This window comes from Heloderma suspectum, chromosome 13, assembly GCF_057233095.1.
Source record: "Heloderma suspectum isolate Gila_16-S chromosome 13, 16-S_ref, whole genome shotgun sequence".
Classification (NCBI taxonomy): domain Eukaryota; kingdom Metazoa; phylum Chordata; class Lepidosauria; order Squamata; family Helodermatidae; genus Heloderma; species Heloderma suspectum.
The window spans coordinates 33,407,640-33,431,323 of NC_139470.1; the positions used below are offsets into that span (position 1 = coordinate 33,407,640).

Here is a 23,684-nt window from a genome sequence, read left to right on the forward strand (position 1 = left end):
AGGAGTAGAACAGTTGCCCAAACCCCTGAAGATGGTGTCAGGAAAGCAAAGGCCCAGAATAGGTTGATGGATGCTAAAAAAAACAAAAAAGGGCTTCTTTGGCTGTTAGGAGCAAGAAGATCAAGGAAGGGGTTAGGTCCTCTTCTTAGAGAAGATGGTGAACTGTTAACAGGTGATGGAGTGAAGGTGGATCTACTGAACTCTTATTTTTGGCTCAGACTTCTCCCACAAGGGGAGTTGCATTCAACCTGGGACAGGTAGAACAAATGATATATGGAGGAATCTGCAGCCCAGAATAAATAAGGACATGGCTAGAGAGCACTAAGCTTTTCAAATGAGTTCAGGTTTCAAGGGCCAGATGAACTGCATCCCCGGGTGCGGAAGGAGCTTGCGGATGCTATTTCAGAGCCGCGGTCTGTAATCTGCCAGAGCTCCTGGAGAACAGGTGTGGTGCCAGAAGGCTGGAGATGGGCAAATGTTGTCCCCACCTTCAAGGGGAAAAAGGTAGATCCAGGAAACTACAGGCCAGGCAGCCTGAAGTCAATACTGGGCAAAATTCTAAAACAGATGATTAAGCCATCAGTCTGTGAGCATCTAGAAAATAATGCATTGACTACTTACTACGAGTCAATACGGATTTGTCAGGAATAAGTCACGCCAGACCAACCTTATCTCCTTTTTGGTAGACTCACTAGTTTCATAGATCATGGGAATATATCTCGATTTCAGCAGATCATTTGGTACAAGTTCTTCCATGATATCCTTGTGGACAAGATGGTAAAATGTGGATTGGACAATACTCCAATAAGGTGGATCCACAGCTGGTTGAGTAACCATACTCAATGAGTGCTAGTTAATGGCATCCTCATGGCGGGAGGTCTCAAGTGGAGCATGTCCAGAGAAGAGCAACCAGGATGGTGAGGGGTAAAGAAACCAAGTCCTCTGTGGAACAGTTGAAAGAGCTTAGTATGTTTCGCCTGGAGAAGGCTAAGGGGGGGCATGATAGTGGTCTTCAAATATTAGAGAGGCTGTCATGCAGAAGATGGAGCAGAATTGTTCTCTGTTGCCCCAGAGGGCAGGACTAGAACTATAGGTGGAAATTGCAGGGAAGCAGATTTTGGCTAAGCATTAGGAGAAAGTTCCTAACAGTGTGGGCTGTGTGGCAAATAGACTGCCTTGGGATGTGGTGGGTTCTCCTTCACTGGAGATATTTAAGTAGAGGCTAGATATCCATCTGTCATGGACACTGCAGCTGCACCGTGCATTGTGCAGGGGGTGGACAAGATGATCTCCGAGGTCCCTTCTTACTCTGTGATTCTATGATGGGGCTGGGGGAGAAAGCTGGGCACACTGATGTTGGGTGCCCTCCCCTGCAGCTGCTGCATGTGCCAACAAGCCTTCCCTGCTCATGGGAAGGGAGACGGTGCAATGCGGTGCAGGACAGGTTTCTGTGCCAGGTGCTGGTGGGACTGGAGAAGGCTGGATTTGCTCCCCTGGCAAATTCCAAACTACAAGGGGAGGGCAGAAGCGCAAAGCACAGCACGGGCGAGGCTTCTGGAGCTGTCCCCCTTCAGCCTTCCCATGGGGGAAGAGGGGCACTGGCAGGGCTTCAGCTGACCGTCCCTCTTCCTTCTGACACTCTGCACTGCATCTTCGTGGCCCCTGCTGCCAGGGGGGCAGGGGTGGGGAGACAGAGAAGAACAGGCGGCCTGAAACGGGCAGTGAGGCCTAGCTTCCCACTGGCTTCCCAGAGAAAAAGCCCACTTCGCTGGCGTTGGCAAAGAACTGAGCCTAGACTTTGCTTACTGGTGCCAAGAAGGGCCAGCCTGGGAGATGAGGGGGAGCCCTGCCTTGGGTGCTCATTTAGCCCATGACCCTGCCTGAGAAGCCAGAGGAGGATGATTGTTCCACCCCAGGACGAGGAGAATCACACGCATTTGACACTCTTTGGCATTTACACCGGAGAGGCTTAACGTAAGTAGGTGCATAATGCAGCTGCTACACTGAAGAGAAAGAACACCTGGCTTAGAACGGCTCTCGGCCGCGTCATGTCCCAGACTGACAACCTGGTGCTTTCCAGGACACGTAGATGTAGGTGTAGCCTACCACAAGGAAAGGAAACGCCATGCCCACCAGGAATAAGTTCATCCAGAGCAGAGAACCGTTGATCATGTAAGCAGCTGGGCGAGTCACCTGGTCAAAAACCTCCGTGGGTATAATTCCTGTCACACCAGCTAGACAAATGAAGGACATGATTCACTGCTTTCTGTAATACTTGGCAAAGCTCTATCCAACTCCTGATCTGCTGGGTGTGCTTTAATCAGGCAAGCCAATTTTTGACAACCTCGAGGTTTGCAAGATATGGGGTGATTGGTGGGTGGGTCAGACACACCCATTATGGCCTGAGACCTCCCCCACAGCCCACCAGATCCTCCCAGCAGCCAAGGCTAGCAAAGGTGCCCTACCCAGCCATTTCCCTGTTTGTTTTTGTTGTATTTTACATTATGCATGTTGTCAGCTACCTTAAAGTTTTCAAAGGAAAGGTGGGACAGAAACATTTTACATAGATAAATGAATTATACCTTCATCGGAAAGGGATTGGGTGCTGTGCCATACTGCCCACCCCAACTATGCCCTGTGAACCCTGTGCCCATCCTCCCTTTGCTATCTCTTGGGGCCTGGTGGATTTTCCAGTAGCCATAGCTGGGTCCTTTTGCCACCTGGCTTTATGGAGCCTTCTGGGAGAGGCGACTGGAAGGGTGTAGATGGCAACAGGAGGGAGGTACCAGATTGAGAATCTCAGTTGATGAGCATCTAAGTTCTCATTGATGCCAAGAATTCTGATCAAAATGTGAGAACTGCTCCTGTGAATGGCTGTGTGGTGGCTGCCCACAACCAGAACGCGGGCAGCCACCACACAGCTTTCGGAAAGGGCGTCAGTTCTGATCTTACTAACCTGGCCCAATGCCAAAGCTCAAGATGTAAGCGAAGATGCAGGCCATGCTGAGGTAGGGCATCCAGGCACGTTGATCCTGCAAGCCCAAGAGGAAATGGGGGAGATGAGTGACTTCGGAGGAGCCCAACTAGTGTTTGGTCTCTGCTCAAGTCCGCCCACCCACTCCCAAGCGAAGGAGTAAGAGGTGCTTCAGTTACCTGCAGGGACAAAGCCGCCATGAAGACAATGGCCCACACCGCCATGAGGCTGTAGCCACCTATCAGCAGCACCCTTCGCCCAACGCGCTCTATGAGGAGGTTCTGGAACAAAACGTCATGGGAGACTCACTGGGTAGGTTGTGGGGGAAGTCAGGAAGGCTAGCGCTTCAGGCCTGGCCCAGAGCCACTGGGCTTTCAAATCACTGTCCCTGTGCTATAAGACACCACAAATTCCCAGTTTCAGTCAAATTTCCATCCTAGCTAACCTTATCTATTGTGAAAAGGCAGGTGGCCAGGGCACACTCTTTGGGTTTGGAGGCAAGCATGTCCTTTCTGCTGGGGGGCTTGACTAAATGGCCTCTTTGAGAACCTTCTTGCTCTTATAGTTCTCCTGAGTTGCTAAAGGGTTTGGCATATTTATTCATTTATTTTACGGATTTATACCCCACTCTTCAACTATTTCCCAGCTTGCAAAAGCTAAAATTACAACAAACACAAAGTAGAACAAAAGCATCAAAATACCACAACTCCAAAGAGCAGCAGACCCCAAAAGTTTGGGTCTTTGCATGCTCCTGAAACATGGCTAAGGTCAGAATAGCTGGGCCTCCAGTGAAGATCTTCGTGTATAGACAGGCAGACATGGACAAGTGGCTGGGATGCCAGAGATATCCGCAATGGAACCAAATGAGTTTGGATTTTCATGAACTCGACCCACAGATTCCACAGCAGACTGGCTTTCCCCATCAGGTGGATTCCACAGACTTGTGGACCAGCTTTCTAACTCTCCCAAATTGTGCACAAATTTCATCATAGAAAAATGCACAAAATAAGGAAGTGGCTAAAAACGTGCATTCCCTCCATAGGCTGAAATGTGAAAATGCGCACTTTGGGGGAATTTGCTCAATTGCACATTTGCGCAAACTCGGAAGTTTGATGGGCGGACAGTGGAATGAAAGGCACCTGGTAATTCGTGAAACACAGATGGAACAGATTTTACACAATCTGTACCTCCCTACAAGTGGTCATTGAGGTATCCCATTCCCATGCTGTGAAGGGCTTTAGATGTCAAAACCAGCACTAGAACTGAGCCAGGAAATTAACTGGGAGCCACTGCAGTTGGGTGAAGCACAGCAAAATGGGACCATAATGCCCAGTCCAAGCTAACAGCCTCTCAAATGTATTTTGAGCTAATTCTGGGGAAATATCAGTACATGGTGCTTCTTCATAGAACCATAGAATAGTAGGGTTGGAAGGGGCCTACAAGGCCACTGAGTCCAACCCCCTGCTCATTGCAAGAATCCAAGTCAGAGCATCCCTGACAGATGGCTGCCCAGCCTCGTCTTGAATGCCTCCAGTGTGGGGGAGCCTATCAGCTCCCTAGGGAATGGATTCCATTGTCGTATTGCTCTAGCAGTCAGGACGTTTCTCCTGGTGTGCAGCTGGAATCTGGCTTCTTGTCACTTGAGCCCATGATTCTGTGCCCTGCACTCTGGGATGATCGAGGAGAGATCCTAGCCTTCCTCTCTGGGACAACCTTTCAAGGACTTGAAGAGCGCTATCCTGCCTTCTCAAGGCTAAACATGCCCAGTTCTTTCAGTATCTCTTCATAGGGCTTTGTTTCCAGTCCCCTGATCATCTTTGCTGACCTCCTCTGAACCCTCTCCAGTTTGTCTGCATCCTTCTGAAAGTGTGGTGCCCAGAACTGGACACAGAACTCCAGATGAGGCCTAACCAGTGCTGAGTAGAGGGGAACTAGTACTTCCCAGGATTTGGAAGCGATGCTTCTATGAATGCAGCCCAAAAGAGCATTGGCCTTTTTTGCAGCCATATCACGTTGTTGGCTCATATTCAGCTGGTGATCGACAACAATTCCAAGATCCTTCTCGCTTGTAGTGTTGTTGAGCCAAGTATCCCCAATCTTGTAAGGGTGCATTTTTGTTTCTTTTTGCTAGGTGCAGAACTTGGCATTGATCCCTATTAAATATCATTCTGTTGTTTTCTGCCCAGCGCTCCAGTCTATCCAGATCACTTTGAATTTTGTTTCTGTCTTCCAGGGTATTAGCTATCCCGCCCAATTTTGTGTCATCTGCAAATGTGATCAGCATTCCCTGCACCTCCTCCTCCAAGTCATTAATAAACATCTAAAGAGCACTGGGCCCAGGACTGAGCCCTGTGGTACCCCACTCGTTTCCTCTCCCCAGATTGAGAAGTCCCCATTGATAAGTACCCTTTGAGTCCAATTCTGTAGCCAGCTGTGGATCCACGTGAGAATTGTTTCACCTCGCCCACTTTGAGCTAGTTTGCTCATAAGGATATCATGGGGCACTTTGTCGAAAGCTTTGCTGAAGTCAAGGTATATGATGTCAACAGCTTTCCCACAGTCCACCAGAGAGGTTACTTGATCAAAAAATGAGATCAGATTCACCTGGCAGGATTTGTTCTTGACAAATCCATGTTGGCTTTGAGTAATCACGGCATTGTTTTCAAGGTGACTGGTCTGTAGTTCTCAGGTTCCTCGATTTTATCCTTTTTGAAGACAGGGACAACATTAGCCCTCCTCCAGTCATCTGGCACTTCCCCCATCCTCCATGATTTCTCAAAGAGAATAGACAGTGGTTCTGAGAGTTCTTCTGCCAGTTCCTTGTGCCAGGTACAGCCCTGCGGTACCCCACTCGTTACCTCTCCCCAGTTTGAGAAGGTCCCATTGATAAGCACTCTTTGAGTCCGATTCTGTAGCCAACTGTGGATCCACCGGACCGTTGTTTCATCTAGCCCACTTTGAGCTAGTTTGCTCATCAGGAGATCATGGGGCACTTTGTCGAAAGCTTTGCTGAAGTCGAGGTATATGATGTCTACAGCATTCCCACGGTCTACAAGGGAGGTTACTTGATCAAAAAATGAGATCAGATTTGTCTGGCAGGACTTGTTTTTGACAAATCCATGTTGGCTTCGAGTAATCACGGCATTGTTGTCAAGGTGCTTCCAGATGGATTGCTTTATCATCTGCTCCAGAATTTTCCCAGGGATTGATGTCAGACTGACTGGTCTGTAGTTCCCAGGTTCCTCCTTTTTACCCTTTTTGAAGATAGGGACGTTAGCCCTCCTTCAGTCATCTGGCACTTCCCCCATCCTCCATGATTTCTCAAAGAGAATAGACAGCGGTTCTGAGAGTTCTTCTGCCAGTCCCTTTATGACTCTAGGATGCAGTTCATCTGGCCCTGGAGATCTGAACTCATTCAAAGTCATGAGGTGTTCCTTGACCATATGCCTATCGATCTCAAGCTGCAATCCTGCTCCTTCAGCCTGTACTTGGCCTTTGCCAGGGGGGTCATAGACCCTCTTTTGGGAGAAGGCTGAGCCAAAGTAGGAGTTGAGCAGTTCTGCCATTTCTTTGTCATCTGTTATCATTTTGCCATCCTTATTTAATAGCTGAACCACCATTTCTTTCCTCTGTCTTTTACTATGCACATAGCTGAAGAAAACTTTTTTGTTGCTTTTAGCATCCCTCGCTAACCTCAGCTCATTCTCAGCTTTAGCCTTCCTGACGCCATCCCTGCAATTCTGTGCTACCTGCCTGTACTCTTCCTTTGTTGCTTGGCCTTCTTTCCACTTCCTATATGTGTCCTTTTTTGTTTTCAGGTCATCTCTAAGCTTTTTGTGAAGCCACATTGGCTTCTTCTGTTGTCTTCTGCCTTTTTCTCTTGTTGGAATTGTTTGTAATTGTGCCTTGAGAATTTCCTTTTTTAAAAACTCCCACCCATCTTGGACTCCTTTTCTCGTTAGTGTCGCTTGCCATGGGACCTTACTGATCATTGTTTTGAGTTTATTAAAATTGGCTTTCCTAAAATCCAGGGTACAGTTTGGCTACACTCGGCTTTTGCTTCCCTTAGAACCAAGAACTCAAGTATAACATGGTCGCTTTCCCCCAGAGTTCCTGTAACTGCTACTTTACCCACTAAGTTATTTCTGCTGGTTAGGATCAAGTCAAGGGTAGCCAATCCTCTAGTTCCTTCGTCTACTTTCTGTAGGAGGAAGTTATCCGCCACACAAGTCAGGAATTTCCTGGAGGGGCTATGTTTTGCAGAAGTTATCTCCCAACAAATATTGGGGAAACTGAAGTCCCCCATTACTACTACATCATGCTTCCTTAAAACATTGGCTATTTGCTTTTTAAAAGTTTCATCCTCGTCTTCTCCTTGATTGGGTGGCCGGTAGTAGGCTCCGACCATCAGGTTCCTTTTATTCTTTGCTCAATTTATTTTGATCCAGATGCTCTCGATGGGGCTTCCAAGCTCATCCTCCTGTATTTCTGTACAGAGATATGCATTTTTCACATACAGTGCAACCCCACCTCCCCTTCTGTTCCTCCTGTTCTTTTTGAACAAGTTATATCCTTCAATTGCTGTATTCCAGTCATGAGAGTCATCCCACCAAGTCTCAGTTATATCTATCAAGTCATAATTTCCCTCCTGTATTAAGAGTTCAAGTTCGTTCTGTTTGTTTCCCATACTCTGGGCATTAGTATATAGACATCGAAGACCATGTGCTTCATAGTCTGGCTTTCTTCCTACATGTGTCTGAAGACTATTATTGGGCGCTATCAGAGCTGTTCTCTCCGTTGCAGTGCATGCGCCTACGTCCATTGTTACCCCCAACATTACATCTCCCTTCCCCGTAGGATTCAGTTTAAAGCCCTCCTGATGAAGTTCTTCATGCTGTGGCCAAACACATTTTTCCCATCCTTTGTGAGGTGCAACCCGTCCCTTGCCAACAGCCCATCTTCCAGTAAGTGTAGCTCGTGGTCCCAGAATCCAAATCTCTCTTGTCGGCACCACCTTCGTAGCCAGTCGTTCACCCGGAGTATTTTTCGTTCCCTTTCTATCCCTCTTCTAACTACTGGAAGGGTGGATGAGAAAACTATCTGGGCCCCAAAGTTCTGGAGTTTCCTTCCCAAAGCTTCAAAATCTGACGTGGTTTCTTGGTAGCTCCGCTTGGCGGTATCATTTGTTCCCACACCGATGAGAAAAAAGGGATACCTGTCAGTGGGCTTCATGAGTGCAGGCAACCTTTCAGTCACGTCTCTAATCCGTCCTCCCGGGAGACAGCATACCTGGCGAGTCCACGGGTCTTCGCGACATACTTGGGTCTCGATCCCACGCAGCAAGGAGTCTCCCACTACTACCACTCTTCTCTTCTTCTTGTTGTAGGCCTGGGTTTCATCGCCTTTGTTTGACTGACCTTCAGCCTCTTGCTCACTCTCCTGCAGGTTCCCCTGTGATTCTTCCTCTGCAGGCTGTCCTCCAGCCTCATCCGCAAGTACCTGGAATCAGTTCCACAGCTCCACTGCTTCCACTGGTGCAGAGTGGCGTCTAGTTCTTCTTCTCCTAACTGTCACCCTTTTCCAAGGAGTATCCTCTACTCCATTTTTCTTCACCTCAGCATTTCCCACTTCTGCCTCATCTTGCTGTTGCTCTTCAAGCTTCTGGTCTGCCCTTTGCTGCTGTAGTTCCCCCATTCTGTCCAGGAACTCTTCGTGTTGTTTTATTCCCTCGAGGGTCGCCACTCCAGTCCTCCTACTTTTTCTTCCAGCAGCGTGATCAACTTGCACTTGTTGCAGGTGTAGGCCATGTTGTTCTCAGGCAAGAAAAGAAACATTGCACACACCTTGCAGGTCACCACCACTGGAGAGTCTTGTCCTTCCATAGTCTCTTCCCTTTTTGTGTCTAGCTTTCTGGTTGTTCTAGAGTAGCCTGTGCCTGGTCCTCTACTCACTCTTTTCCTTTGTCTCCTCTGCAACTGCAACTCCCCTAGCCAACTCCTGTTCGCTTGCTCTGATCACTTGCTCTCTGGGAGCTTGCTTGCTTTTATAGTCCCAAGACCAGCTTCCTCTGCTCTGCTCAGCTGGGAGGCAGGAAACAGACTGAAGCTTCCTGCTCACACAGCTGCTGGGAGTACTCAGGCCACACACACCCAGTTCGGTTGGGGCTCAGGAGCACCTGGTGAGCTCACAGCCACTCAGCAGGAAAAGGACAGCTCTCTGGGCTTCCTGCAGCCCACTTACCTCTTTGCCTTTGTCTCCTCTGCAACTCCCCTGTCCAATTTCTGTTTGCTCGCTCTCTGGGAGCTTGCTTGCTTCTGTAGTTCCTGGACCAGCTAGAGCATCTTCTCTGCTTTACTCTGCTGGGAGGTGGGAAAACTTGAAGATGCTCCTCCCATGTTCAGAATCCACATGCTTCCACAACTACTGCAATGGGGACAAGAAGTGCATATCCAAAATAGCTATATGCGTGCCCAGAAAACTGGCAATATCTCCCTTATTGTCAGGAGCACCCTAGCAGCCTCTTTCAGTACACTCCAATAGCCAACTCAAGACACAGACGAAAGGATTCTTTTCAAGGCTTTAATCCTTTTACAACTTAATGACTCTTTCAGATGCTAATCACCAGCGACTAAGCAATGAATAGCAGAATAGCCTATGCTCCGAGTAGGCAGTTGGTCCCCGTTTGAAGGAGAATCACTTGAAGACCCTGAACTTATGGGCTAGGGAGAGATTCTCCCTCTTTCCCTTGGGTCCTCGGGACGTGACCGTTGCTTGCGTGCCAAACGAACGCTACGCCTCCTTTCCGCACCCTCCATCTGTCGCTGCTCCCTGCATCGAGCGTCTAGCAAGCCCCCCTCCCGCACTCTCTCACTGCCAGGGTCACTATCTATCTCAGGAATGCCGGCAGCAGGAATCTCTGCCAGCTGCTGTGCCTGTGAAGGATGAGCTGGCTCCTCTCCCATGGATTGCTGATCCTCCTCAGAATCAGAACTGCTCTGGGGTTCTATTGGTTCAGTTTCCACCCTGACACTTATTTCTGATTGTACAGTAGATATTCATGACTCAAATTACAGAGAATTTTATGCTCTAGTCTATAACTTTTGTCTAGGTTTGGATTGGTAAGAACAATTAACATGCCAAGTGCAAAAAAGTGAGGGAACCCATGTTTTTGCAACGTTTCTTTATAAAGAGCACCTCAACAGTGGCTAGAAATCAGTATTGCAGAGCGTGAAATTACTGTTATTTCTGGTAGTAAAGAGCTTAAGAATTATTTGATCTTCTCCATTTATTCAGTCATCAATACATAGAATCATAGGGTTAGAAGGGGCCTACAAGAACATCGAGTCCATCCCCCTGCTCAATGCAGGAAGCCTGATTCCCAGGCAGTCCCCCATCCAAGTACTAACCAGGGCTGGCCTTGCTTAGCTTCTGAGATCAGGCACATCCAGCCCTTGAGTAATTACCATTCAGAACATGCAGACTTGAGCACGTTCATCTGTGATGTGCTGTTTTGTGCTACAAAAGAAGGCAATAGCAGACAATTGTTAATGACAGCAGCATATGTTATTGATATACGAAGACCGAGGCACGCAACAATCCCATTCACTATCAGCTGGCGTGTGTCTCTTCCACTGCTGGATTCTCAGTTCTGAGCGTTACTCTCACCCACTGTCATTCAGCTGTACATGCCAAGCACGAATCCATTGTAACAGCAGCTGCAAAGTTTTGATGCATACTCCCTTTGTGCCCCACTGAGGGAGATTTGGCCGGTGGCTACAAGAGTTGTGCATTCTCACTTGTGGTGCCCCATTTATGGAATGCCCTGCCTGGCACTTGCATGGCTATCCTGGCACCATGGGAAGACCTTTCTTTTCTCCCAGGCATTTAGTTTTTATCCTGAGGGTCCCATAATGCCCAGTTCCAAGGGCAGAACGGAGAATGGATGGGGAGCCAGAAGTCAAAAGAGGCTGGTGACTAGGGGCACAGTGGTGAACGCAAAGGTTGCAGGGGCCAATTTTTCATGGTACTACGAGGGCCTAGCAAGGGCTGCTCCCACCACAGCACCCAAAGGTGTGATCATCAGTTCCACTAGTCCTGCCTAGTAGAGCTCTGGCAATGCTGACTGGAGTCTACGATGTGAGTTTTTCCAAGGGACGGGCACAGGACCCAAATGCACGAGTCACAGAGCCCACAAAGGACTGCAATCTAAGGAAAGGTTCCTCCTGTGCAAGCACCGGGTCACTGCTGACCCCTAGAGGGACGCCTGCTTATGCTGGCGTTTTCATGGCAGACTATGGCGGGGTGGTTTGCCATTGCCTTCCCCAGTCGTGACTACCTTTCCCCCAGCAAGCCGGGTACTCATTTTACCGACCTCGGAAGGATGGAGGGCTGAGTCGACCTGAGCCGGCTACCCGAGACCCAGCTTCCGCTGGGATCGAACTCAGGTCGTGGGGAGAGTTTCGGTTGCAATACTGCCGCCTACCACTCTGCGCCACACGAGGCTCTTAGCAATCTAAATCTACAACAAATCTATTGCTCTACAATATTGATTTCTAGCCACTTTTGAGGTGCTATTTATAAAGAAACATTATAAAGAGATGGGTTTCTTTCTTTTTTGCACTTAGCACCGTAACAACTGTTCTTACCTATCCAAATCTGGACCACAGTCATAGATTAGAGCATAAAATTATAGTTAATTTGAATCATGAATGATTGCCATAGAATCATACGTGAGGGAGATACTTCCAATTTTCCAGGCACAGGTGTGGCCATGAATGTTCTCCTGCCCCAAATGCAGCACTTGTGAGCAAAATGTGGATGTTGTTGAACCTTTGGGGGGCACCACATAGTTCCCACAGAGAACCAATTGCTCCCCTTCTAGTAGTCTAATCTGGGAATTACCCGGATATGGATCGAGGCCAAGCTCTCGCTGTCCAGAGGACTCAGCTGGTGCAATAGCCGAAGTCCAGGTCACGGGGTCCATCTGCCCCTCCAGTGATGATAGATCAAGAAGATCCCCCAGATTGTTCCTTCAGAGGGAGTGTAACCCTGTCCAGTCACAGTGTAAACACCACTAATTTGGGCAGATGAATTACCTACCCAAAAGGGCCTCCATCTTATTTGGATTAAGCTCCAGTTTATTGGCCACACCCAGTCCATGACCACATGCATGTTTAATACCATCACCACCTCCCCTGAATTGAATGAAAAAGAGAAACTGCACATTGATGACACCTCACCCCACACTCCAGGTTGACCACTCTGAGCAGTTTCATTTAGATCCTGTGTGGACAACTGGCTGCATGTAGCCCTCACAAGAGTTCCATAGAGCCTGTTCCAGTGTCTCCCAGTTGCTCAGGCTGTCACCAGGTCACACTCCCATCAGCCCACTGCTCAGCTGACTGGCAGGCTGGAAAGAGCATGACAGGGATGGATCTAGAAAATCAGCCTTGCCAAGGGTGCTTGGGGCTGACCAGCAACAGCCACCTGCTCAAGCATGTTGCTCAGGAGGAGAATGCTAGCAGGGGGTCAGTCATTAATAGGACCTTCTGGGTCCAAGGCAGGTTTTTTCAGGAGCAGTCGCACCATCCCCTTTCTAAAGACAGCTGAGACCATGCCCTCTTTCAAGGAGGTGTTGACTACCCCCTAGACACAGTGGGACAGTCTCTCCCTGCTTGATGCAATGAGCCACGAGGGGTATGAGCTGAATGCACACCTAGTGAGCCATACTCTTCCAAGCGCCCTGTCCACATTGGCACGTCTCAACAGCTAGATGGTGTGGGCCAGACTTAAATATGATCCCTACTTTCAGGCAAGGCTAACATATCCTCTGTGTGTGTGTGCGCGCGTTAGCACATATATGCAGTGCATGCACATGCTCTGAGAGGGATCATAGAATAGTAGAATAGAATCATAGAATAGTAGGGTTGGAAGGGGCCTACAATGAAGAAAGCGTACTACTGCAGTACTGTTGGCACAGTCTGAACCTAGAAGCTTTGCTCTGTCCTCTCCACCCACCCCCTTTCTGATTAAATTCCCACAACAATTGGGTGGAGAATCCTCAGATGACTTCTGGAAGTTGCCTTTGGATCAGGGCATTTGTCCCTGTAGCCCAAGCGCGTCTGCTTTGATTGGCAGCAGCTCTTGGGGGGTCTCAGCAGAGGATCTCCCACGTCGTCATCTGCCACCCAATCCTTTCTCCACTGGAAACACCCAGACTGAGCCCAGGAGCTGCTCCAAGTCAAGCGGGGGCTCTACTAGGGAGCTGCAATGATCCCTTCACAGCAAAACGGCCTCCCAAGGGCTCCTCTGTTTTATTACTATCCTGCCATGATGGGGGGGAGGAGTATGATGTACCCAAAAAGCGCTTTTAGCTGGAGCAACAAGAAGACGGCTCTCTCCTCCGCCACGTGATGGGCCCTTCAACTGTGTGCTAAAGGAGAATTGCATAAACTTTTGACTTCCTGAGTTTCCCGAACATAGGACAACGGTAGCCCAAGCTTTCTTGGCCAGGTCTGCTTCTGTCCTCTACTAGAGAAGCACGTGAAAGCAGGAGGCCACTGGGGCCGCAGCAGGGAGGAAGAAGGAAGTGATGTGCTGCTCCAGCCAGGCCCCTGACTGCCCTCCCTGCAACAGAAGGGGCGCTGGGGAGGGAAGAGCTCCATCTCACTCAGCAGCTCACACTTTCCTCTGTGAAACCATTAAGCAAAAGGCATAGAATTATAGAGCTGGAAGGCACCTTAGAGATCATCTAGTCCACCCCTGCTCAATGTAGGGTGCACTACAGCATCCCTGACAGATGGCTATCCAGCATCTGCTTACATATTTCCAGCAAAGGAGAATCCACCACCTCCTGAGGCAGTCTAATTGCCAAACAGCCCTCACTGTTATGGACTTTCTCCTAATGTTTAGCCAAAATCTACTTCCCTGCAATGTCCACCTATAGGTTCTACGCCAACAGAAAAAGTCTGCTCTATCTTCTGCCTGACAGGCTTTCTGATATTTGAAGACTGGTAACATTGTCTCCCTTTAACCTTCTCTTCTCCAAGCTAAACACACCCAGCTCTTTCAACCGTTCCTCATAGGACATAGTTTCCAGACCCCTCACCATCCTGGTTGCACTTCTCTGGACATGCTCCAAGTTATCAATGTCCTTCTTAAAAGGGGTGCCCAGAACTGGACACAGTACTCCAAATGTGGTCTGCCTAATGCAGAACAGAGTAGAACCATTACTTCCTGTTATCTGGAAACAATGCTTCTGTTAATGCAGCCCAGGAACACAACAAAGGCCTTGCCCACCTTTGAGGGTCGTTTAGGCGGGCAAGTATATGAGGGCCTTTTCCGTAATGGCCCCATAGCTCTGGAATGGGTTGCCATTGGGAGTCTGTCAGGCCCCAACATTGCAGGCTTTTAGGAAGGCCCTGACAACCACTTGTTCGCTCTGGCCTTCCCCTGATTATGTGTGCGTTGATTGTTGTATTTTTTAAGATCTTTGGTTTTATGAAATTGTATCAGTCTATTTTACTGCTGTAAGTTGCCTTGGGAGGGCTCTTGCCCTGAAAGGCCACTTATAAATATCTTAAATAAATACGATTGCATTCATTTTCTTAGCTGCTGCATCGCACTGCTGACTCAAAACTCGGCTTGTGATCTAGGTCCTTCTCACGTGTGCTAGTGCGAAGCCAGCTCTCCCCCACCCTATACTTGTGTCTTTGATTTTTTGTATCTAAATGTAAGACTTTTGCATTTATCTCTGTTGAATCTCTTCTTGTAAGGTTCAGCACCACATTCCAGCCTGTTTAGACCCTTCTGAATCTTGATCCTGTCTACGATGTTGGCTGCCCCTCCCTGCTTTGTGTCATCTGAAAATGTTCTCAGCCAGGACATTTATACGAATGCTGAACAGTGCAGGGCCCAGGACACGGCTCTGCGAAACTCCACTTGAGACCTCCCTCCAGGGGCTGTTCATGAGCAGCCGTTGAGTACAATTGCTCAACCAGCTATGAATCCACCCAGCGGCAGTGGCGTCCAACCCACATTTCACCACCTTGTCCACAAGGATATTGTGGAGCTCCTGGTTGTTTCCTAGAGGGGAGCCCCGGGTCATGCCCATGAAGCAGTTCAGACTCTCACACAAGTCACAGACGCGATCAGCTCGCAGCTCCCTGTGCCAATAATGCTGTACTGGATTTTGTCGTATGGAATCCCAGCCTCTTGGAAAATGTAGGAAGCATAGAAGTACATCTGGGGGCAGAAAGGGAGGGCGAGAATGAATGCGGAGCTCTGGCTTCCAGGTTCTCTGAGTTATCGTCACATGCTCCTGCACCGAGCGCTTCAGGTAACGCTCCCCAACAGGGTGACACAGTCTTGGGGGAGGGGGTTAAGAAGGATATCCCTCCCCATCCATGATTGCGCTTAAGTCTGTACCTCTCCAAAGGGCTGAAAATCAACTTCTGGACCTGTCCTGCTTCTACACAATTCTCAGATATTTTTAAAAAAAGGTGTTGTGGGACAAGAGCTGCTAAATCCCTGTGAGCTCAGATCAGCCCTGGCTCAGGGTGAAAACACAATGCCTTTATCAAACTCTGGACTATGTCTTTTGGACTCTGGTACTTCTGTGTGGCTTCCTAGTGCCTTCCCCAGCCCAAGGCCAGAAAGGGAATCCAATGTGCCACAGCAGCCCATCCGGCCTCCTCCCCCTCCACACTCACTGAGTCGTTGCCACAGAGCTGCATGGCACTGCTGAGCACAACAACAGCGATCAGCTGCCCTCTCGCTGACGAGTTCCGGAAGAGCTCCCATGGCGCCTTGGCCTCCATGCCTTGGACTGCCATCTGCTCAGCCAGCATCTCCTTCATCTCGCTGCTCAAGTCGTCATTGCCCCGCAGTTGCTGCAAAGCTGCAAGAACCAAAACAGGCAGGTTTATAGCCGCTTCCACAGCAAGAACGGCCACAGTGTTCCATTTGGCTGGGTTTTTTTTTTTACGTGCTGACATATAAACCTGTGGACCGATCAATTTCCCATTGATGTCCAAAGCTTTATTAGAAATTCCCAACAAATTCCAAGCACCAGCCCTCCCTCAGGGCAAACTGCTGTGACACTAAGCACTGCAATGGGCTTAGGGGCCTTCTAAACTTCTCCTAAAAGGAACACTGCTGCATACTAATTTTAGAAGGTTTCCGTTGTAATAAACCCACAATGGAAACAGAGAGGGGACCCTCAGTGTGTATTGTCCACTAGGGATTTCAGAGAATTCCGTGACGGATCTCGGTGAGGCCGAATGCCAGTGCATTCGGCCCCCCGAAACCCATCACGGAATGGCCTGCTACCCCCCCGCGGATCCCCCCCCAGGACGAGACTTACCTGGGGCGGATGTTCTGGACGGCGGCGGCTTGTCTTCCGACCGGCTGCCGCCATTTGCAGTCTGGTCTTTTTCTCCCCCCCCCCCATAGATGTGATAGGCTACGTAAAGACTTATGTAGCCTATCATGTCTGGGTTAAAAATAAAAAAAACGCGTATGCAAATGGTGGCGGCTATAGCTGCCGCCATATGCGTTCCTTATTTTTCGCCATCTTAGTCTACGTCAATATTTACGTAGACTAAGACGAAGACAAGAAAGGGGAATGCAAATAGCGCCCACAACGCTATTTGTGTTCCCCTTTCTTTTCTTCATCTTTCAATATGTAAATATTGACGTAGACTAAGACGGCGGAAAATAAGGAACACAAATGGCAGCGGCCATAGCCGCCATTTGCATACGCGTTTTTTTTTCTTTTTTACCCAGAGCCCTCCATGGCCGGAAATCTGGCTGCGGACGGCCCTGGCCAGCTGCTCTGCGGAGCCGTCACGGAGCACAGCCGGCTGTTGAAGATTCCAGGGGGGGAGGATCGGATCACCTCCCCCCCGGTCAAGGACTCTGGGGGGAGGGACGGAACACCTCCCCCCCCATGAACAGAATCCGCGAAAAGATAAGTGACTTTCGTACATCCCTATCCTCCACCAGCTTCGGCTGGCGGCCCAGCTACACCCCTAACTGGGCAGCGATAACCTGGCTTCAGTAGGGGGCCCATCGACATGGGAGGTTTTCTCTGATGCTGCTGTAGCTTAAGGTCACGTTAGGGACACATGACGTTGTGGCCATTCTGCAGCCACCCGAGTTTACCTGTGGGGAAGCTGCATTTTTACTTTTACTCCATTGTTTTTCTTTCATTGCGATTCAGGTGCTGTGTGCCCATCCCTCTGCTTTAAATTCGGCATGATCAGGGCATTCCTAGGGGTGTGTCTTTCACCTGGTCATGCCCAAAGTAACCTAGGTAACTAGAGTAACTCACCTGCCTTTCCAAGACATCAAAGCCCTAGAGCGCTCTTTCGAGCCTTCAGAATCTCCCCGCACTTCCTTTTCGCCAGTGGGACTAATTAGCCTCAGTGATTATGTATTTCATGTTACTTCGTTTCCCTGATGTTGTGTTGAATTGTTTCCCCAATATTGTGTAGTCGTATCTCTGATGTTGTGTTCTCTGATGCATAAGAGCTTTATTGCAGTAGTGATCTGGCAAGGTCTCGGGATCACAGCAGCCTGTCATTGTGACCAGGGAGAAAGTGCCCAGAGGAGGAGGAAATGGAGTGGTGGAAGCTGTAACTCCACGAGTTCGCTGGAATGGGGCAAAATTGGTGTGGTGGGATGCTCTCAAGGGGAGCCTTCAGATGTTGTACTAGAGAATTGGGGATTTTGGCTTCTTCAGGCAAAATGGGGGGAGCCTGGACAGGGGTAGGGAACAAGCCTCTCTCATTGGTTGAGCAGCCCCTACCTGCTTGATGACATTTGGTTCTACTCCCCTCCCCACAAAACCCAGAAATATGTTCCTTTCAAGTGCTGTGCGACCCGTGAAAACTGGATTTTAAAAGTACGGTACACTTGGCTTTTCTTGTTTCGTGTATCCCTGACGGACCAAAGCCGATTCCATGAAAATCTGGATAATATTCCAATGCACTTCCCATTCTGCTGTCGTGAAGATCCCTCCCAGGCTCTGATAGCCTCCAGGTTAGATTACTACAATGTGCTCAATGTGGGGTTGCCTTTGAAGACAATTCAGAAGCTGCAGCTAGTGCAAAATGTGGCGGCCAGAATGTTTAGAGCATGGGTGATTCATCTGCCCGGCTAGGTGATATTCAACTTGTTCTGTAGGGGGCTGCACTCCCCCTAAAGGATCATGTTCATTGTTTGGGGGTGCTCTTGGATCCAGAACTGTCACTTGAGGTGAACTCAGTGGCATGGAGCACTTTTTATCAGCTTAGGCTGGTATACCAACTATGCCCTTCTCTGGACAGAGAGAGCCTAGCTACAGTTATCCATGCTCTGATAACTTCTCGTCTGGATTACTGCAATGCGTTATACGTGGGGCTGCCTTTGAAAACAGTCCGGAAACTTCAGCTGGTCCAAAATAGGGCAGCAAGATTGTTAACAGGGACTGGCCTGCGAGCTCATATTACGCCAGTACTTTTCCAGCTGCACTGGCTGCCAGTCCATTTCTGACCCAATTCAAAATGCTGGTATTAACATTCAAAGCCCTTAACGGCTTGGGGCCAGGTTACCTGAAGGATCGCCTCCCCCCATATGTGCCTGCCTGGACCTTAAGATCTTCCTCAGTGGCCCTTCTCCGTGAGCCCCTGCCAAAGGAAGTGAGGCGGGTGGTTACTAGGAGGAGGGCTTTTTCTGCTGTGGCACCCCAGCTGTAGAATGAGCTCCCTAGTGGGGTTCGCCTGGCACCTACATTGTATTCCTTTCAGCACCAGGTGAAGACCTTTTTATTTTCCCAGGCTAAAATAGACTTTTAGCTTGCTGTTTGAAATCTGTATTTTAAATTCCTGCACTGCTATGTTTTATTGTGGTTGTATTGTTATATTGTGGTTTTAATATTCTATCTATTTTAAATTGTTTTGTGTGCCGTTTGGTTTTAATTTTTGTGAACCGCCCAGAGAGCTTCAGCTATTGGGCGGTATAGAAATGAAATAAAGATAAATAAATAAATAAATAAATAAATAGCTAGCATTGATTCTGGCCTGCTTGCACTGGCTGCCTACATTTCCGACCCCAATCTAAGGTGCTGGGTTTGACCTATAAACCCTTAAACGGCTTGGGACTGCACTACCTGACGGAGTACCAGTGTGAACCCACGTGTACGCTACAATCAACTTCGGAGGCCCTTCTCAGAGTGCCTCCTCCAAGGGAGGTTTGGAAGATGGCAACAAGGGACAGGGCCTTTCCAGTGGTAGCCCTTCAACTGTGGAACGCTCCCCCCAGTGAGGCCTGCCTGGCACCAACAGTGCCATCGCTTTGGTGCCAGGTCAAGACTTTCTTCTACTACCAGGTATTAGGAAGCACATGATGGGTTTTTGTAGGAATATGGGAAGTTGCCTTATATGGAGCCAGACCCAAGTCCATCTAGCCCAGTACTGCTGGCACTTGACTAACAGCAGTGGCTCTCTAGGGCACCAGGCAGGAATTTTTCCTGGCCCATCTGGAGATGTCATGGATCAAACCTGGAACCTTCTGCATGCAAAGCAGATGCTCTACCACTGAGCTATGGCCCCCGTGCATCAGTTGTTTTTCCTTATGGTCCATACTGATGCTTCAGTTATTTTATTACGTTTGGTATTTTTAATGGAATTTTTAACGCTATTTTATATGTTTAGTAATTCTGTTGTAAGTCACCTTGGGTCTTCTTCGTAAGAGAAAGGTGACTAAGAAATTCAATAAATTTCAAATGTGTATTTGTTTTTTCACCTCCTTTCCTCTATGGGAGAAAACATCATTCACACCCATCATTCTCAGCAAACAATGATCATAATCCCATAAGACTGTGGCCTATGGCACATAATGCAGTGATGTGGGCTGTACAGACACACTGCACAGACACACTGTCAGCCCTGCTGTGCTTATTCACGTAGGCTGTGGGCTGCCATTTTGGGTAACACGATGTCAGACTTGAGTCTAGAGCCTCTAGAGTGCTTTACAGAGCCTTGAGATATTTATGTTGCAACTCAGTGCAACATAACAAGAACATTAACGCAGTTCTGATCCAGCTTTATTTCTACAGTCAAGCAATACTGTTCACTGGGCAGAGCATTGATGTGGCCATACATACTCACCACAGAGGCAGGATTTCTGATCTCCTTGGTCAATCAGTAAGTACCGGGGGCTTTCCGGCGCCCAGGGCAGAAGCATGAGCTGGATCAGACCAGGCACTACATTGCTGGCCAAAAGAAGAGGCCAGGTCTCCTCCGCTCCTAATATTTCTCTGCATTAAAATCCAGAATTACCTGAGCAAACAGTAGCAAGTCGCAATGGAAGTTTCCAAGCTGGCAGTTCGGAACTTATTTCATTGAATGCATCTGTTTAAAATATGCACTGGTGCCTTTCCAAAGCCCAGGCGCTATGGCAGCCGGGGTTATAGCACAGCCAGCCCTATAGCTGCCCGTGCAGGTGCGAAGTGGATCTTGCGGCACCCCCCTCCATCTTCACACTCGCTGGGCTTGGGCCAGGATGCTTCCAGGCAGGGCGTGTGCCTCCATGGTGCCTGAGGCTCTCTGGGCAGATATTCCAGAGCTGCGTTTCGGAACTATGGGGCTGCTGGCTTGTCCCTCTTGGCGCAGGGCCTTGACCAGAGGATTTGGCCAGGCTCAATTTCAGGGGCAGGGGAACTTCAGAAGCCTCTGAGATGAGGCTCCCTTTCAGTCTTACCTCAGTCCAACAACCTGGCCCACCACTAGCCCAAGGGCTGTGAAGGATGCGGACGTCAGTGCCACGGCACCACGGAGCTCCTTGGGGGCGCTTTCCCCCAAGTACATGGGCTGCACATTCATGCCCACCCCTGGGCAGAAAAGACAAAGAGAAAGTCCACCCCTCTGCCTCAGAAGTGGGCTCCCCTCCGGCCTGCAGCCGTCCCGCCGCTCTCAAGCCCCATAACAGGCATGAACGGTCAGCCGTTCTGCGCAGCGGCCCACAGTCACTCTGCAGTGTTCACGTCTTGGCCCAGACGTGTGCGTGCGAGGACCAGGGCCTTCTCCAGCTGCAGTGAGCTCGATCCCCCCAGCAAGTTCACTGGCAGCACAGCCATGATCCCCCCCCGCCTGCTCTTTCTCTCGGGCATCTAGATCCTTGGTCTGCTGCCTCTGTACATATCCCAGGAGTGAATGCACCTGTCTTTGTCAACCAAAAATGCCTTCATCTACCTGTAGCACTGGATGGAAGGAGCTCTTGTTGCAAATGTGCAACTTTGCACACCAAATCGCTTCCTTATTATGTTCCATGGAGTTAAAGCACTGCTTAGGCTATGAGATCCTAAAACGAAATGTTGCACTGCACCCCGCCCCGTTTTACTTTTTTTACTTACCAGAATTTATTCCTGCAAAAAATCTGCTCAGCAAGATCATTTCAAAGGATTTTGCCATCCGGCTGAACCCCACCAGCAATGCAGCAAGGACCACAAAGATGTTGTTCAGCAACAAAGATTTCTTCCTTCAGAACAAGAAAGGAGGAGGAAATACTCAAAGGCCCAGTTCAGACAGACTGAGGACGAGCGGGGCACCCGTGCGCTCCTCCCCCCATCGTGCTCTGCCTTCGCCTCTCTCCGTCAACTTGAAGTGCTCCACTCTGTTTACTGCCGATGCCACCGGTGAACATGCATTGCAGGATTGGCGCCAGATCACGTGGAGCAGAGTGCACAAGAACTGGCGATAGCGTTCCAGTGCAATGCTTTGACTGGACGGGTTGGGTGAGCTCAGTCGCAATTGCCACATGGTTCCCCCCCAAGGTGATGCTTCGATTGCCAGTGTTGAGGGAGCTGCCGAAAGGGGACACCTGGGAGATGCAGAACGAGAAGCGCCAGGCGGGAGTGAGCTGCCTCTCCCCATCACTGGCCACCCAACCCAAAGGAGCACCTGGCCATAGGGACTGTCTCCTGCTACTACTAAGGTATGAGCTTTCGTGGGTTAAGCCCACCTTGTCAGATGCAAGAAAGGATATAAACAAGATGACAGGCAGGCAGAAAGCGAGCGTGCCATTTCAATTTAAAGGGACATCTACAATATTAAAGAAAGTGACCTGCAAGATGGGACTTGGACTCTACATGCTGCAATGACTAAGCCATTCAGACAATCTGTTCAAGTGAAATCCCAAGGTATTAAACTTAACAATGAATGTCAACTCTGAGGTCTCATGCTGAACTCTGTCTCTAAAGCTTCTCTGTTGTAAGACAGAAACTTTAAGGTCTGCTACCAAGTGGCCTGGAAGGCTGAAACGCTCCCCCAGGTTTGCTGGTGTTCCCTTTTTAATCTCCCCCATTTATTCTCCTGCACAAAGACTGTCCAGTTTGGCACATGATGGCATATGCCACATTTGAGGATTGTTCCTATCCATTCCTGCATCTGACAAAGTGGTTTTAGCCCACGAAAGCTCATGCCTTAGTGATAAAGCAGTTAGTCTTTAAGGCGCCACAGACGCTCTGTTGGTTTCACAGCACAAACATGGCTGCCCCATCTGACTCTCTCTCTACTATCCACGAAGACTCATGGCTTTCTCCATGCTTCTCTTGTCCCTTCACAAGCAGCTGAGCAGCACTCCAACGCAGCTGCACAAAGGCAAGGATTGCTCCCCCCCGTGCTGCGCTGAAGCTTGCAGGAAGGGAAAGCAGCAGCAGCTGGTGGGGAGGCCCCAGCACCCCTTTGGGGTTGCTGCCCTTCCCTCCTAGGGTTCCTCTGCCTTCCCACAGCGCATGACAGGGGGCAGCATGGCAGGAGGTGCCTTGAAGGCACCGCTGCGTGCCAGCAAGAGCTAAAGCACCGGGACCCCACGCCCTTGGGCTGCTTTCAGAACTCACCCCGCTGTTCCACTCTCATGATGGCCAGGCAGACAGCAACCTGAACCCTCCCTGCCCCTCGATCATTCACCTCCACTGTCTCCACTGATTTCCGTCCAACCAATACACTCCCCCCCTTCCGATTCCTCACATTCTCAACTTTCATACTGGAGTTCAACAGCCAGGAATGGCTGAGAATTTTAGCCCACCGAAGTGTGCAGAGGGCTCCTCACCTTCCCAGCTTAATGGCCATGGGGCCTGCAATGAGGGCTCCGGTAAGTCCCCCCAGAGGATACACAGAGACAATGAAGGTCCAGATCAGGGTGGTCACCCGACCCGCCAAGGGGGCACCAGTACGCTCCAGCCACGTCTCATTCGTGAAGGTCTGGATAAACTGCAACACGCAAAGACAAGTCACTTTTGCGGAAGTCAGATGAAGATCTTTCTTCAGGTGTTGCGCATAAAACCACTGTGCGGGCTGGGCATCACCCCCCCGCCCCGCCCCGCCCCGCCCCGCCCCGCCCCGCCCGGCAAGCGCTCCCTGGGGAACGAGACGACCCAGGTCAAGGCTCCCGTCGCCCGGCCACGGAGCTCGCCGGGCGCCCTTGGGCCAGCGCTCCGCCTCACAGGGCTGCTGCGCGGGAAAGCCAGGGTCGCGGGGAAGCTGCCAGCGGCGCCCGGCGCCCTCGCGGGGAGAAGAACGCGGGCGGCGACAACGACCGACCGAGCGCCGGGAAAGCGGCTCGCAGCGCCCGCGGCAGCTACGCCGCTGCCCTCGGCGGCCCTGCGCCCGCCGGGCGGACGAAGTCCCGCCGCGCCCAGCGCGCCGCAGCCAGCAGGTGGGGCCGCCCG

At 49.9% G+C, this 23,684-nt stretch overlaps 1 protein-coding gene across 3 annotated transcripts in view; it reads right to left on the minus strand.

Moving 5' to 3' along the window:
- LOC146336361 (solute carrier family 2, facilitated glucose transporter member 11-like) overlaps window positions 1-23,684 on the minus strand; it is a 38,314-nt gene that overhangs the window by 13,261 nt on the left and 1,369 nt on the right. The window contains exons 1-10 of one of the 3 annotated variants that reach the window (XM_084820002.1): window positions 23,557-23,662; window positions 23,066-23,226; window positions 21,369-21,493; window positions 20,717-20,846; window positions 20,125-20,273; window positions 15,685-15,872; window positions 15,107-15,217; window positions 3,154-3,255; window positions 2,957-3,032; window positions 2,107-2,234 (exon numbers count right to left, since the gene is read on the minus strand). In XM_084820002.1, the coding sequence (XP_084676128.1) occupies window positions 2,107-2,234; window positions 2,957-3,032; window positions 3,154-3,255; window positions 15,107-15,217; window positions 15,685-15,872; window positions 20,125-20,273; window positions 20,717-20,846; window positions 21,369-21,493; window positions 23,066-23,085 (1,029 nt within the window). In that variant the 5' untranslated portion in view covers window positions 23,086-23,226; window positions 23,557-23,662. Of the gene's footprint in view, window positions 1-2,106; window positions 2,235-2,956; window positions 3,033-3,153; window positions 3,256-15,106; window positions 15,218-15,684; window positions 15,873-20,124; window positions 20,274-20,716; window positions 20,847-21,368; window positions 21,494-23,065; window positions 23,227-23,459; window positions 23,663-23,684 lie in introns of those variants that run through there. The other 2 variants (XM_084820004.1, XM_084820005.1) reach the window with 2 other exon arrangements.